The sequence below is a fragment of the Aquila chrysaetos genome, chromosome 8, assembly GCF_900496995.4.
Source record: "Aquila chrysaetos chrysaetos chromosome 8, bAquChr1.4, whole genome shotgun sequence".
Classification (NCBI taxonomy): domain Eukaryota; kingdom Metazoa; phylum Chordata; class Aves; order Accipitriformes; family Accipitridae; genus Aquila; species Aquila chrysaetos.
Genome location: NC_044011.1, coordinates 21,529,698 through 21,544,046, shown reverse-complemented (window position 1 = coordinate 21,544,046; position 14,349 = coordinate 21,529,698). Strand labels below are relative to the sequence as shown.

General features: G+C 43.3%; 1 protein-coding gene across 1 annotated transcript in view; it reads right to left on the bottom strand.

The window, feature by feature from the left end:
- MAP3K5 (mitogen-activated protein kinase kinase kinase 5) overlaps nucleotides 1-13,360 on the bottom strand; it is a 109,878-nt gene extending 96,518 nt beyond the window's left edge. Inside the window, exon 1 of the mRNA XM_030023118.2 lies at nucleotides 12,474-13,360. Coding sequence (XP_029878978.1) covers nucleotides 12,474-12,879 — 406 coding nt within the window. The 5' untranslated portion in view covers nucleotides 12,880-13,360. The remainder of the gene's footprint in view (nucleotides 1-12,473) is intronic.
- Between the last annotated feature and the right edge of the window lie 989 nt (nucleotides 13,361-14,349).

Here is a 14,349-nt window from a genome sequence, read left to right as displayed (position 1 = left end):
TCAAATCTCTTCAAAGAAGCATGCTTGTTACACCTAAACCAGTAAAGCAATGCCGATTAATCAAACATCCCCCAGGCCCCACTTGTGCATGAGGACCAAGTGGCCTGGAATGGCTTACACCCACCTTAAGTTCTCCTAGCATCAGGTTGCTGCCTTCAAACTGGCCACTGGAAATGCTACTGAGACTGTACTAGTTGGCCAAGGCCAAAACCATTAACAGCACAGGCAACTGAACTCTGGTATCCATGAACGCTCTCATTTGCTGGCAGAGGTGCGGTCACAAAATTTCAAATTGAGTGGCAAAAAATCTTTGAACTTTCAGCTGATGAGATGTGCTGAAGTTTTTGTTCCAATGCAGAGCAAAACCCAAACAATGTTTTCAAACCTTCCCATAAACTGAAAGTTTCTGAAAAACATCAGGCTGAGAGCACAAACAGCTGGCACAGCCAACACAAAACACACTCCTTAGCCACCCTTACCGGAAGAGGAAAGGATATGAGGCAACCCACAACGAGACAGGATCAAGAATAACATGAAACCACACCTTTAGGCAATCTCAACTCAGGTTGCTGACGTCCTGCTTTTGGTCTGTCCTCTGGAATGCATGCTCAGCTCAGAGAACTTACTCAACAGAAAGCTAACCAAAAAGAAATAAAGGGGTGAGTTAGCAATCAGGTTGGCTCCCTGACCTGCCTCATCACGTAACTCTCTGAACACTGAAAGCAGCACCAGGGAGAAGTGTGTTGGTCCAGTTTTTCATCCACTTAAGCTGCCATGGGACTGCACCTCAAAGGGATACAATATACTCAACTCTTCCAACAGTACTACCTTTTGAGAGTAAGTGCATACAAAAATGGATTTTATGATCTTCTTATCCTACTTAGCACTACAGCTAGAGGCAGGCAGCAATATACTCTTAGCAGGAGGATAATTCTCTTTTCTGATATTGACAAGCATATTGCAGTAACTGTCACCTTACTTGTATTTATTTATTTATCAGCATTAAAGATTATTTGAAAATACGCCATGCCAACTAGGCCTTTTAGTGTTGGAAGTCTGAGACAGTTCTACTGCAAAAGAACAGCTAGAAATTACTATGGCAGTAGCTCTAAATCAATAGCTTCAAATCATAATGGATAAGGAATAAATAATTTCTTATGAACTGAATTAAATCCTGAAGACAGGCAACTGCCAGTTTTCAACCAGTCACAGCATAAACTGAAATCCACTAAGGCTTGGAAAGTCTGCCTACCAGGAAATTTTTCCACTGGAGCTACTATTAAAGTACTTGAACAGAGAAGAAATAAATAGAGACAAAATATCAGGTTGTCAACACACTGATCATTCAAAGCAGAGACACTTCTGGGACACTGCAGAAAACAGACCAAAATGCAAGCAATTAAGCAACAAAAGGGACTGGAAGTTTTCCAGTTACACACCCATCTGGCAGGATTTGCTACAGAAGCTCTTGCTTTAGATTAGTCCATTTTCCTAGCACTTTTATTGCATTTTGGCCTTCTTGCATCAGCTGGAAAAGGGAGATCATAGGTTCTGGTAACAGAATTACTGGCAAGAATCCTTATTTTCTTGCTTCTTTTGTGGAGAACTTTTAGAATGCATACTTTTAACACTTTCTCCAATTTCCTCAAAATTATGAAATACACCCAAGTGCATTGAGGTATTTAAACCAAGTTAAAACCACTTCACACTTAATGACCTCCACAAACTTCTGTTGTTATTAAGCCTCAAAGAAATAAGTGCATCCGAGTAAAGCTTCAATACAAGCTCATTGAGTGGCAGCTAAATCCAGCCCATGAGACACTTGAAAACTCATCTGCAAACAGAGTTCTGGTCAGAAACCAGAGACTGGTCCAGCAAAAAGCCACTAGCACAGCCGGGCTGGGCTGCATTGTGCATTCTTGACCCCGGACAGTGCTGCCCACATTGGACCCAGCCTAGGAGAAGGCTCGTCCAGAACCCAGCATACCGCATTTGTCCTCACCTCTAGCCCAGGCCAGAGGGCTTCCTCCCTCACGCCGAGGGGCTGAGGAAGTACTTTCATGCCAGCTACAGACCTGGACTCAGCAATGCCATGTGAAGTTCAGACTTCACCACTGGAGATGGCCTTCTATGGCTGTAGTAAGTCAGCGTACCCATGTGCTGCCCTCGGTCTGTGAGAGCAAGTAGAAGCGGGGGTAGGTGGAGGGAGTGGGGAAAAAAAAGAGTCCTCTGCTCACTCTTGATCTAGGGGTAGGAAAGAACATAATCCCTCAAGAACAGACCAGAAGCAGGCAGTGCTGCAAGATCCCAGCACTCCCTCAAAGGTAACAGCACTGGCCACATCAGTCTGCTCTCATGACAAGGGTAATGTCTTGTCTCCCCTCCTCACTTTAGAGCTGCAGCACTAGGGAACATGCTCTTTCCCACCCGCTACTAGCGCCCTTTCAAAAAAATAATAAATCCTCCTTTGTACAGCAATGCTATGACTGTACAGGATATTTTGGAAGTGCCGCTTTCTTTCTGGTTTGCCCTGCAACCTCTCCTATGCTTCATATGCACAACACTCACTATACCCAGAGTTGTTATTCCTGGTTAATAAATCAGGAAAATTCCCAAATTCAGTGACAACCCTGAAAGGCATAAAAGGAATAAAAATCTCCAGCAGAAATAAAATGAAACTAGAACCACCAAGGTTTTGAGTTATACAGTCTCAAAATAAAATAAAAAAACCCCAAATATTTAAGAAGTTCTGTTCCTCTCCTAATTAACATACACTCATAAAAAGCAGTTGTGGAAGGTAGAGTCACATGGGCTTCACAGTCTTGAAATGTAAATAATATACAAATACTGAATTAATTAATCAGGGAAGTTTACCTCCTGAAATAAGTTCCATCATCATAAGCAAAAAAAAAAAAAAAAAATAGTTTCTGCACAGCAGTTTGCACGATTTGCAAGGTCCCTGAAAACCCCCATAAGAGACTACACATTAAAGGACTCCAAGTATCATATGAAGTGTATTTATTATTATATGAAGTACCAGTGGAGTTCAGTTCTGCGGAAAACAAAAATTGAAACTGACCTCAAGGAAACAGAAGTGTAAATAAACTGAAGTCCTGTTTACATACACAGGTAACAACTTCTTTTTTAGTGAAAGTGATTGGGACAGTGTCACTGAGCCTTTTGCAATTGCACTTGAACCAGGAATGGTGACAGAGTTTGGAACTGACCAAATTCTGCTCCCAAGGAGACTTGGAAGGATTCTCAGTTCTTCACACCAACTGGCAAAAACTTCTCATTTCCAATTGCGATATGGAAGACAATGTTACGTTTGGGAGGCAAATAGCTTCTGCCCTTCTCCACAGATGCTGCACGTCACTTCCACCGATGGCATGAGCTGCAAGCAGCAAGTGAAGACAGGATGCAGCACACAACCAAAAACCTGGCTTTCACCATCATGCCACGTTATTGCTGGCACATGGAAGCAGAACCAATGGAGGGCACACATACATTCAAAAGCATGCATAGCTGTAAAAATCATACTGAAGGTGGAGCAGTGGAAGTAGGAGCTTTTAATCTTATGGGTGTGCCGCTATGGTGGAGTTAAATGAAGCACTCTGTTACCGTATCAACATAACTGAATAAATTCATCCAAAAGCATGAGAGGCCCCACTTCACAACTGTAAGTGAATACCGACAGCAGTACAAGCATTCCTTTCTTCTTGGTACATCACTGAGTCTTCCTTGTTCACACCCAGGGCTTTCTGTGCTATGGTCAGATGACTGACTTAGGCACTCCTGCACATCACAGCACACTCTTCTGTTGGAAGCACAAAGTCCATGGGAAGGCGCTGGAGGACTTTCAACTCTTGATAATTACTTAACCTGCATCTTCATGCTTCAGAGACTGCAGGTTTCAGTCTATATTCCCTAGTAAGCCAGAAAAAACTGTACTGAAAGCACTGTTATACCTGTACCAGTCAGGTATTGTGTAAAGGGGAAGATGACATAAAACTCTGAGTTACGATAACTCTTGCATGAAAACATCACTGAAAAGCTGTCTTCACCACTGAAAGCACCAGCTGGTTACTCACCCAGAGTGCACACTCTGCAAGAGACATCCACTGATGCCATCAGCAAGCAAGTCCCAGAGCAACTCATTTACTTTATTACAGTAAGGGAGAAATGCAAAGCCGAATTTTTACAAGGGTATCTAGTTCCTAAATCAAAACGTACGTTTCTTGTGGGATTTGAAAGAGTGCAGATTCCCACTGACTTCAAATGAGTCAGTCTGTGGGAAATCTTTAAACCCCATGCTGCAATTGAATGCATCCCAAAGGTTATGAATAAAGGCGGACATGATTTAGAAGAGAATTCAACATGCCGTTGTTAGTAGCTGATCAGCAGCTCTTCATAACTGAAAGAAGGATTGTATCTGCTCCAGTCAAGGAATAAATTTGGTCTCAGAGGGAAAAAAAAGTAGTATACACTAAAAAGAAGCAGTCTGTGCTTGTGTGTCAAGCTCAGCCTGAGGTTCATTTTCTCTTGGAATACAAACAATTACAAACTTCTTACAGAAATCTACCCATCAGTGATTACCAGAAAATTCCCCCAATTGTCAAAACAGATTCTGCTGTCGTCTGTCACACACACATTCTGCTGTACAAGACTAACTGCTTCATATGTCTATCTCATTCTAACAAATGCTGTACTTCTAAGTACATCTGTATCGCTAAATATAAACCCCCAGAGAAGCCATACAAAATAAGCAGCAGGAGACAACTGTGGACAGTGGATGTTCGGCAACAATCTAAAGCAGGGAGCCTACGATGAAAGGTGGCAGTCCCAGCAATAACTTCCATTTTATTAATCACAAATGTGCAAAATCCATATCATTGTTGAGCCACTGAGTTTGAGTTTCTTTGGGTATAACTTACAACTTGCAGGTTCCCTATGCATACAAATACAACAGTTCTAAATAGTGACTGTTCCAAAGGGCTGGGGAAAAAAAGGAACAAGTTTTAAATGACCAGCATCACAGAACACTTAAAACTCAGCTTTTCTCTACTGAGAGATGAAAGAAAATGAACTGCCATAGAACTGAAACTTGCACTTGCTTAACTTAATTTTATTTAAGACCATAACAGACTGGAAAATTTTCTAAGGATAATGGTGCTAAACAATGTATTAAGGCCTCTTCCACTTTTCACTTAACCCTTTAGGCTTTAACATAATTTGTTTCACTCTGTTGTCACTTGCTACATTTACAGCTTTTTGTATCCTCCTTCTTTACTTTAGAAAGTGACTAAAAAGAGAAGTCAAATTCTTATCACGGCTGTGGTAAATTCAGGAGTCATTTCTGTATGACACATCCTGTTCAGAGCTACAGAAGTACAAACTGCAGAAAAATCAGTCACAGGCTTTCTTCTGCATTACACTCAAAAAGCATTTATCTAGCTCCATTCAGTGTTTTCTCCACTGGGGAATATACTTTCATGATGTCTGCTCCTACAGATGCCTCACAATGAGTTTTACATCTCAACTGTATTTTAAGAGACCTTAATAATTTCATAACCTGCATTTCTCCCACAACTTCAAACACTATGCAGCACACAGTATTTGAAAACTAGCTCTAACACCCTGATGCACTTAACAGAAAGTAGCATTTCAAAAGCCTGTAACTTCTAATAATCCAACATAAGCCTGGATGTGGACTGTCTATCCAGATGTCTCACTGATCTCACTGGGAGATCTAGTAAATAAGCACTGTTAAGAGCATACCCTTAATATTATTTACATTATAGCAATGGCTGGAAATTCACTCTAGGATCATGCTTCTGTGCCCAGAACACCCATGCTAAATGCTGTACAAGCCTCTCAGCTGGGGGAGAGGCCCCAGGAAGCCCTTGCTGCACAGCAGAGCTATAAACTGCTAGGACAGGCCAGTGACTAAGTTTGAAAGAGAAGCCAGGTGTCACAGCCCACATACCTCCACTCCATACATGCCCTCCATGCATCTGCTGCGCTCTTCCTCCTTCATACAGAAACTGATGGGATACTAGTCTTCCAGTCACCTATTGACAGGTAGCCTGATGGAAGTTATGCATACAGTACCAATATTGGAATCTGGTTATAAAATTTACAGCTGGTCCAGCAACAGAAGTATTTGTGAATATGTTGTTTCAAATCCCATAATTTCTTCATAAATTCAGAAGTTCTTCACTAGCACTAACTATGAACAAACAAAAGAAACTTTATATCAGGATTTTTTTTTTTTTTCCAGACTCATCACCATCATTTTTGTTGTAGATATAGATCACATTCAGGTGCTTCAGAATGAAATATTGTTTTACGTTGACAACATGCCATGCATCTGTTTTAGGTTTCTAATGCTGCCTTCTAATAGAGTCCAGAATCAATATCTAGAGTCAAAAGGAGCTTTATAACGCACACCATTTAAATGTTACAATATACACTAAGCATTCAGACACAAAGATTCTGTACTCATAACATCTCACATCCCTGACATGTCTATCTTGAGTATGGCTATAATGATCAACTCTATTCTGCACACCACCTGCATTATTAAATTACTTAGCATTTCTTGCTCCAGCTCATCACTTGCAACATAGCGCTGCTGAAATGCAAAGCTCTTTCAACATAAGTTCCACTGACAGTGGGACTAAACTTTTTTTTTTTCTTAGTAGTTGCCCTTGACTCTGAAGTTGGACAAGAATAATGCATCAGGATAATTTCTTCTGCTATGTTAATGAGAACTATCATTTGGAACAGGGATTCTCCAGTCATGATGCTACAGAAACAATAGTGATGATTCAGCAGCACCTGGGGAAATGGCAGGGGACAGGGGGGTGGTTGTCAAAAAAGTAAAATAAGTCATGTGTGCAAATGCTGCATAATCATGGAAAGCATGTGCAGTATTTCAAGTGTCTGACAAAACTCCATTAGTGAAATGAAAAAAAAAAAAAAAATCAGGAAGTACAGAGAAAAAGATGGTGAAAACCTCCTAATCATTCTCAGGGACAATATGGAATAGAATAAAGCTTGCAGTTACTCTCTCTCTAGTAGTGGGTTTTTCCTGCTACAAACAGCTAATATGGAAGGGAGTATGCCACTTTTTACCACAGAAAACATTCACGTCAACTGCTAGAGTCAAGAACATCAGTTTTGAAAAGAACATCACCTCTTTGGGGTTTAAGAGAAGAGTCTTCATTAGTGTGTCACAATCACAGAAAGTCCAGGAAACTTATATAAAGGCATAAATCACTTAAAAAAAATTAGCATCATAGAATTTAGCATATTTAGAGAAAAATAGGAAGAAACTGCAAGAATACAGTTGAGGCCTGGTACTGCTTTACTGCATTTCTGTGTGCCTGTAAATGTTTATAAATGCACAATCCATAAATGTTCTGTAAAGTCTGCAGAAACAATTTAGGTGTAGACCATCTTCCAAACAAAGTTCACTTTCCACACAAATGACTGTACTGGCTCTCTGAAGATTTTGTCATTTTGTATGCCACGATTCTCCCCAAGTACATTGCACAATATGTTTCTAAGCCCAGTAAGCCGACACTGACAATTTCTAGCCCAAGCCTGCATGAATTCTAAAAGCAATGATGCTGAATTCTAGAAACTATGATAAGAGGCTAAACCCATTTTATTATCTGTTATTCGTTGAACTCTATTTTAGTCAATCATAGCTGTTATGGGGAATTCCCTCAGTAGCCCCACACAACAGTGTTAGTACAAAATAATATCGTAAGGGCCATTCATTCATAAAACTTGAGCATAAGAAGCTGAAGAAAAGCAACTTCCCTAGTATAACACAGCTTTAAAGTTACAAGGAGGATTTGTACGACAAGCACATCAGTCAAGCTGTTTAGCTTCAAAACCACCCTAAAACAAGTGACTGGACAGATTAGAGAACCCAGAGCCTCTTCAGTCACAGACTGCAGGATCTTTCTTATCTTCTATTGGTCCCTCTGAGCCCGTACACAAAAGTCAGAATGCTTGATACTGTGCTTCTGACAAGTTACCATTCTTTCAAAAAATTAATTTTGTTCTGTATCTTAATCTTGCAAGGCAGACAAGCAGGAGGAACACACACCTAAAAATACTAATACAAGTGATCCCTCTATCCATGCATTGTAAGTCAACAGAAGTTTCTCCAAAAGACAGTGCAAGGTACTCTATCCATGCATTGTAAGTCAACAGAAGTTTCTCCAAAAGACAGTGCAAGGTACTCCAGAATAAGACAGATTTCTGATAAGGTGTATCTCTCCCCAAATATGAGATTACTAACTTCTTCAAGAAGAAAGAGCACAACTTTCACCTTTACAGTACTGTACTCTACAGGTTGTTCAAAAAACCTCTCTTTATTAGTTATCCTGGTTTTGTCACTTGTACATCACTTGTCTTGCTAGTCAACTGAACGCTCACCCCTAACTTACCCTGCCCTTTAAAATCAATACAATTTAAAAGTAAATGCCAGATTACAAGCCAAAAGAGGTATTTCTTTAATCAACAAAAATCTGCCTAATCCTAAAAGCCTGTGTGAAGAAGTTAGCTTGACTTAGAGCACCTCCCTCCCATGAAGAGTTGACCCAGATTACTGATTCATGGTATTTTTTTCATTTACAGTACTTCTACCTTTTTTCTTTTTCTAAAACACTCACTTCAGATAGTCCTTAATGCATTTGTGTAATACAAAATGACCAGGTAAAGATCTGCACAGAAAGCAAATCATCCTAATTTCAATTGCCTAAAAAAAGATGGGAAAGAAAAAATATGAATGCTTACTTAAGACAGACACACTCTTGTGTGCCTATTCTCATTTATGGCTCAGTTTTCAAAAGGAATTGAGCAATTAAAGAAAAAAAAAATCAACAGGATATGCAGATCTGGTCATTATAATGTAGAGAAAACACCATTTAATTACAAATATCAATGGTTACAGTAACTTCTAAAACACCATGAGTATCTACTGCATTGTAGAAAAGTTTCCCTGCTATATTTTGGCATATCTCTAATTGCCTGACTCTTTAAACATTCCTGAACTGTTTAGAAATTAAGCTGAATTTGAGAGACCTGCAAATCACCTGCAGCAGCTTAACACAACCGGAGGAAAAAAAAAAAAAAAGAAATACTCTAAGTATCCTCTTCATGAAGGAAAAAAGCCCTTGAGACAGCTGATCAAACCCAGATACATCAAGTTTTGCAAGAAGTTGGACTAGATTTTTCTCTCCTCACCTTACTATCTCTTTAGGTTGAGGAAAATGTGATAAATGTTGAAATCTCTATTTCTGTCAGACACACTTCCAAGAGTTTCTAGGGCTGATTTGACAATTGCTTCTCAAGATGCAATTTTTTTTTTTGCTGAAATCAAGCAGAATTTAAACGATGCAAGCAGAAGTGCTAGAATAGGCTCATTCTTAGTATTTGGTGCTTGAATGGTTCAATTATACATAGCTGAGACCTACTCACTACTCATATGCATTGCTAATTATGCCTCAGCATTTAAGGACCATCAGTTGACTGAAGCTGGCAGAAGAAGATTATTAGGAGGCTAATCCACATTTAGAGTGGATGATGAGTATTTACATCTGAGATTAGATTTAATACTCCTTGAAGTTCTCTTTGAAGCAGTGAAAGGCATGGAGTGAACCTACATCAGAGATCAGCAAGAGTTCAGACTGTTACACAAAGCAGAAATAAGATATTAAAAAGGGAAGACTTGATAATAGACAGATACATTATACTGTAGCTCTTCCCCCTGTCAAATCACAGTTGATTTATATGTATTACAAGAGTTGAGAGGTTTATTATTTCATTCAAACTGTTATAAGCTTGATTTTCCAAACCTTCATGAAATCACATCAGTCATTATTCTTGTAACTTAGTTGGCCTTTACACTGAGTCCAGTGAGACTTGATAACTTGAATAAGACCAATTAACCATTACTTAATTTGAAAGTACTTTTACTGCTAAATTCTTATTTGACATTCAGTCATGCTGTACGATGTTCTACACTATATTATTTAAATCATGTAGTGTGCAGACATTCTTTATCAAAATTACTAATACCATCTTTGATCACTAAAAGCATACAGCAAGAGAGAAGACAAGAAGGGGAATAGGGAAGGAGTGTAGGTTACCTATAAATGCCTCCATCCCCACCCCATTCAAGCAGTTAAAAAAAAAATCTATGCAATAGTTACACCCTCCATGACCATCTTGGTTTTGTTCCCTACACTGCTCCCCATTTGCATTCTTCAGCTTACACAGTTTCTACTCTTCAATGCTGTTCCGTTCCTAACCTGAAAGCCATTGTTTTGCTAGCTTAAAGTTTCTGGAGAACAGCTAGTTCTTGAAAATATAGAAAGAGAGTGTATAAAATGCAACAGGAACAAACAAGCATGAAAACTCACAGATCCTTCTAGACCTAAGTTCAGCCTCAGAGTCAGCAGCACAACACAGTTTTGGGATCACAGCTGGTTTATGACTCGTCAGCTCAGACAGTACAGCGTATATGTGGAGCAGACACAAACTTCTACATCCAGCTCTCTTTAGTCCAAGAGCTGGATGCGATGAACTCTCCTACTTCTTTACATGTTTACGGGCTTTGCTACTAAAGAACAGCAAAGTGTTTTTTCCTGTTTTGCAATACTTTGATTAAATTCCCACAGCCAAACAGTACTGAAAGAAAATAATATTTTCACATTTACACAGTTTGCTCAAAAGCCATTAAAATAAGAAAACTATATTACATAAGTGTGCAGTTATGTGTAGCACTATATGCCAGACGCCTACTGCCAGAATTAAAAGGGGCCCACTTCAAGTCAAGTCTCCCATTACAAGAAATGCCTCTGTGAACCACTGAGACCCCGCCTATTGCACAGCTCAGAGTCTAAAAATTAACCAACATAAGAGGCACAAAAACATCACGGCTAATTCAACTCCATGAGCCTCACTACGTGACAGCTTCCACAACAGAACCAAAAGTGACTCAGGTTTCACCTGCCCTGGAATGAAGAGGGTGCTTGAAATTTCAAATCTCTCTTATCTTTATGTGGAGAGTATAGGATCTATAATGAAGCTCTGTGGCCTTCCTGTTTCCACCTGTGAGGACAGCTCCTCTGACTTTTGAGAATGTTACCTCTAACAACACAGCTCTGCAAGAGGCAGAGGGAATAAGCTGCGACTGCACGCTTCAGAGTCGCCCACCTCACTGAACTGAAAGCAGCAGTCCATGAGGCAAAGCTTGCAGAGTTTCAAAGAGGTGACACACATATGCATGTCCATGCCGAAGAGTCTTCTGTGGAAACTGGCTACAATACCACCAGGGTTGGTTGGTTGGTTTGTTTTGGGGTGGGGTTTTTTTTCCTTTCTCTTCCCCCCCCCCCCCCCCCCAGGAGAGGTGGAAACTACAATATCAGCCAAAACTTTTTAAATGCTTATTTTTGCATGTATTCGCATATGCAAAAACCATACCACACAATAAGCTTAAAATTGTAGGTCAGGTCAATCTCCTGCTTCTGATTTTTTTAAGGCAAAAAGACATTAATGCAGAACTATAATTTTAGTTGTATGAAGCCTTTACAAATCTAGTAAGCAGACTTTTTTTATTCTATGTTCACACCATATATCTGTCAATAACATAAAAAAGACGGGGCAGTTTTTGTTATTATTGTTAAAAATGGGGCCAAGTAAATCGTAACACACAACCTCGGGTCACCACACCTTTAAATAAAGGTGTTACAATTTTATCGCTGATAAAGCTGGCAAACTGGGGTGAGAGGATGCAGAACAGGCTATTCTCGCCAACTAACCACATCGGTGCGCGTAGCTCTTTGTTCAAGCCCATCCACCACCAATGTTTTATGCAACCAATATCAGAAGCACAAAACTTCCAAGCACAAACACACGGCACGTCCCAGATACTGTGTCTGCACAAAGAAATTGTTGAGCTACGTGGCTGGTGCCAAATATGCTTCTCAAAACTCCCGGGGCCTCGCAGCTCCTGCCTGCTTCAGCCAGAGCTCAGCGTGTTAGTAAAAACGTGCACCCCTGCACTCTGTTGGGAGACAACAGCCAGGTCACGTTTAAGCCACAGGTAAAAATCACACGTGCTGATTCACAGCACGCTTGCTGACAGAGAGTTTCTTCTCTAAAACACATTAGTGGGGGGGGACGGGACACGACAAAAACAGGCCCTGACGCACTTTTGCCTCTCCACGTAACCGCCGCGGCCGCCCGAAGGGTGTCACCGAAGCCCGGGGGCACCGCGGGGCTCAGCCCCCGGAGGGCTCCGCGGCCGGAGCTGACCCCGCAGCGGGCGAGGGCCCGCCTGCTCCCGCCGCCCCGCGGCGAACCCAGGGCAGCCCGGGCCAGGGAGGTGACGGCGGGCCCGGGCCGAGCCGCTGCCGCGGCGGCTCTCAGCCCCGGCGGGCCGCTCTCACCTGCGTTGTAGAAGCGGTCCAGCACCGCCGTCTCGCCGAAGTCCAGCTTGCCGAAGTGCAGGGTCTCCAGCGCGGCCCCCACCACCTCGCACGCCTCCCGCAGGCTCTGCAGGGCGCCGCTCTCCGCCGCCAGCAGCGGCCCCTGGCTCGCCTCGTTGATCACGTAGGTGACGGCGGTCCGCCTGCCGCCACCCTTGGCGCGCGCCGCGATGCCCGGGGCGGCGGCGGCGGCGCCGTCCTCAGCCCAGAGGGTGCCGGGCGGCGGCGCGGCCAAGTCGGGCAGGAGGCTGCGGGCGCCGGCGTCGGCCCCTTGCGCCCGCCTGCCGAGCGCCTCCTCGCAGGGGGGGCCGCCGCCGGGAGGGCTGGGCACCGGCAAGCTGATGATCCCCTCGCTGGAGTCACTCATCCCGGCGGAGGAGCAGCCGCCGCCGCGCCGCGTCCCCGGCTCTGCTGCGCTGGCCGGGGTTAGGCGGATGCCATGCCGCACCGCCTGCCCCGGAACGGTCCCGCCGAGCTGCTGGAGGGAAGAGGCGGCCGGGCTGAAGCGAGGGGCTCCCCCGCGGGCGCTAGCGAAGGCTGCCGGAGGCGGGCAGACGAGCACAGCCTCCTTCGGTGTCTGCCGCCGGCACCATGACGCGCCGCTCCCTTCTCCCCCGCACCTGCAGGGACTACCCGGCGAGCCGACCCCCGGCAGCCCGACCTCCTTCTCCTGCCGCCCGCAGGACCTCGCTCTTCCTCCGGGCGAAATTAGTCGGCCGCGGGGGGAGGAACCACTTGTAGAATCGCTCTTCGGCTCCCCTGCTTTCGCCGAGCGACAGCTGCCAAGCCACTGGCGGCACGGGCTGAGGCGGCCCCAGCGCCGGGCGCCTCCCTCCGACCCCGCCTCCGGGCAGAAATAACCTCCCCCCGCCCCTTCCCGCCTCTTCCCGCCTTAGCGTTCAGGTCGACCCGCGTCCCGAGTGGGAGCTCAGGGGCCGGTGAGCCACGTCGCGTCCCTACGGGGCTCTTCAGCCTGGCAGGGGCTGCCCTGTGAGGAGATGGCCCTCCCGCCACAGGATTTGGTAACGATTAGCCCTTGTCTGCCGCTATTATTCCCACCTAAACCTCCTTCTCTCTGTGTTCCCAAACGGCTTCAAGTTCAGCAGCATCAGCCTCGTGCTTGTCAAACTGGAAAACCACCCCCCTGCGTTTATTACATGTGTCGGTTTCTTAGACTCACCTGGGAGAACACTCGAACGCTTGGCAATTAGCAAAAATATTTCTTCATGGAGAATGAAACCAGTTGGAATAACTAGCATATAGCCAAAAGCTGCGCTGACTTTGCATGGTAGGGCCACCCAGTCGAGGAAAAGATCCTTTGACATTTGAAATAATATATAATATGCAGAGAGAACACCCCAAACTTTCAGATTATTTGCAGGCCAAGAGTGAATCTCTGAGGAATTCAAAATGGATTTGAAAAGGAAATGACATCGAGACTTCTGCAGTCTGTTTTTGAACAGAAATACTGTGAAATTGGATGGTTTATTCTTTTATTATTATTATTAGGTTTTTCTATTAAATAGGTACATAAGAAGGAAAAATAGTACTCTATGTATTTATAGTTATGTTTATATGTCATATCGATAGAGCCATCCTGTTAAAATTGATCTTGTTAAGATTAATCAATTTGTTGGCATGAAGCCTACTCCTGTGTCATTGTTTTCCATTGCTTCTGTAGACAGAAGATCAATTCTGGAGTAATTAGAAAAATCAGCCACTGCAGTACCTTCAGTACCTCTGTTTGCTTTTGCATTGAGCAGTCCCCTTTTTTGATGAGATATGCCTGGCATTTGCTTCTGCTGATAAGAAATAGGTAAATGGGGTGGGAAGATGA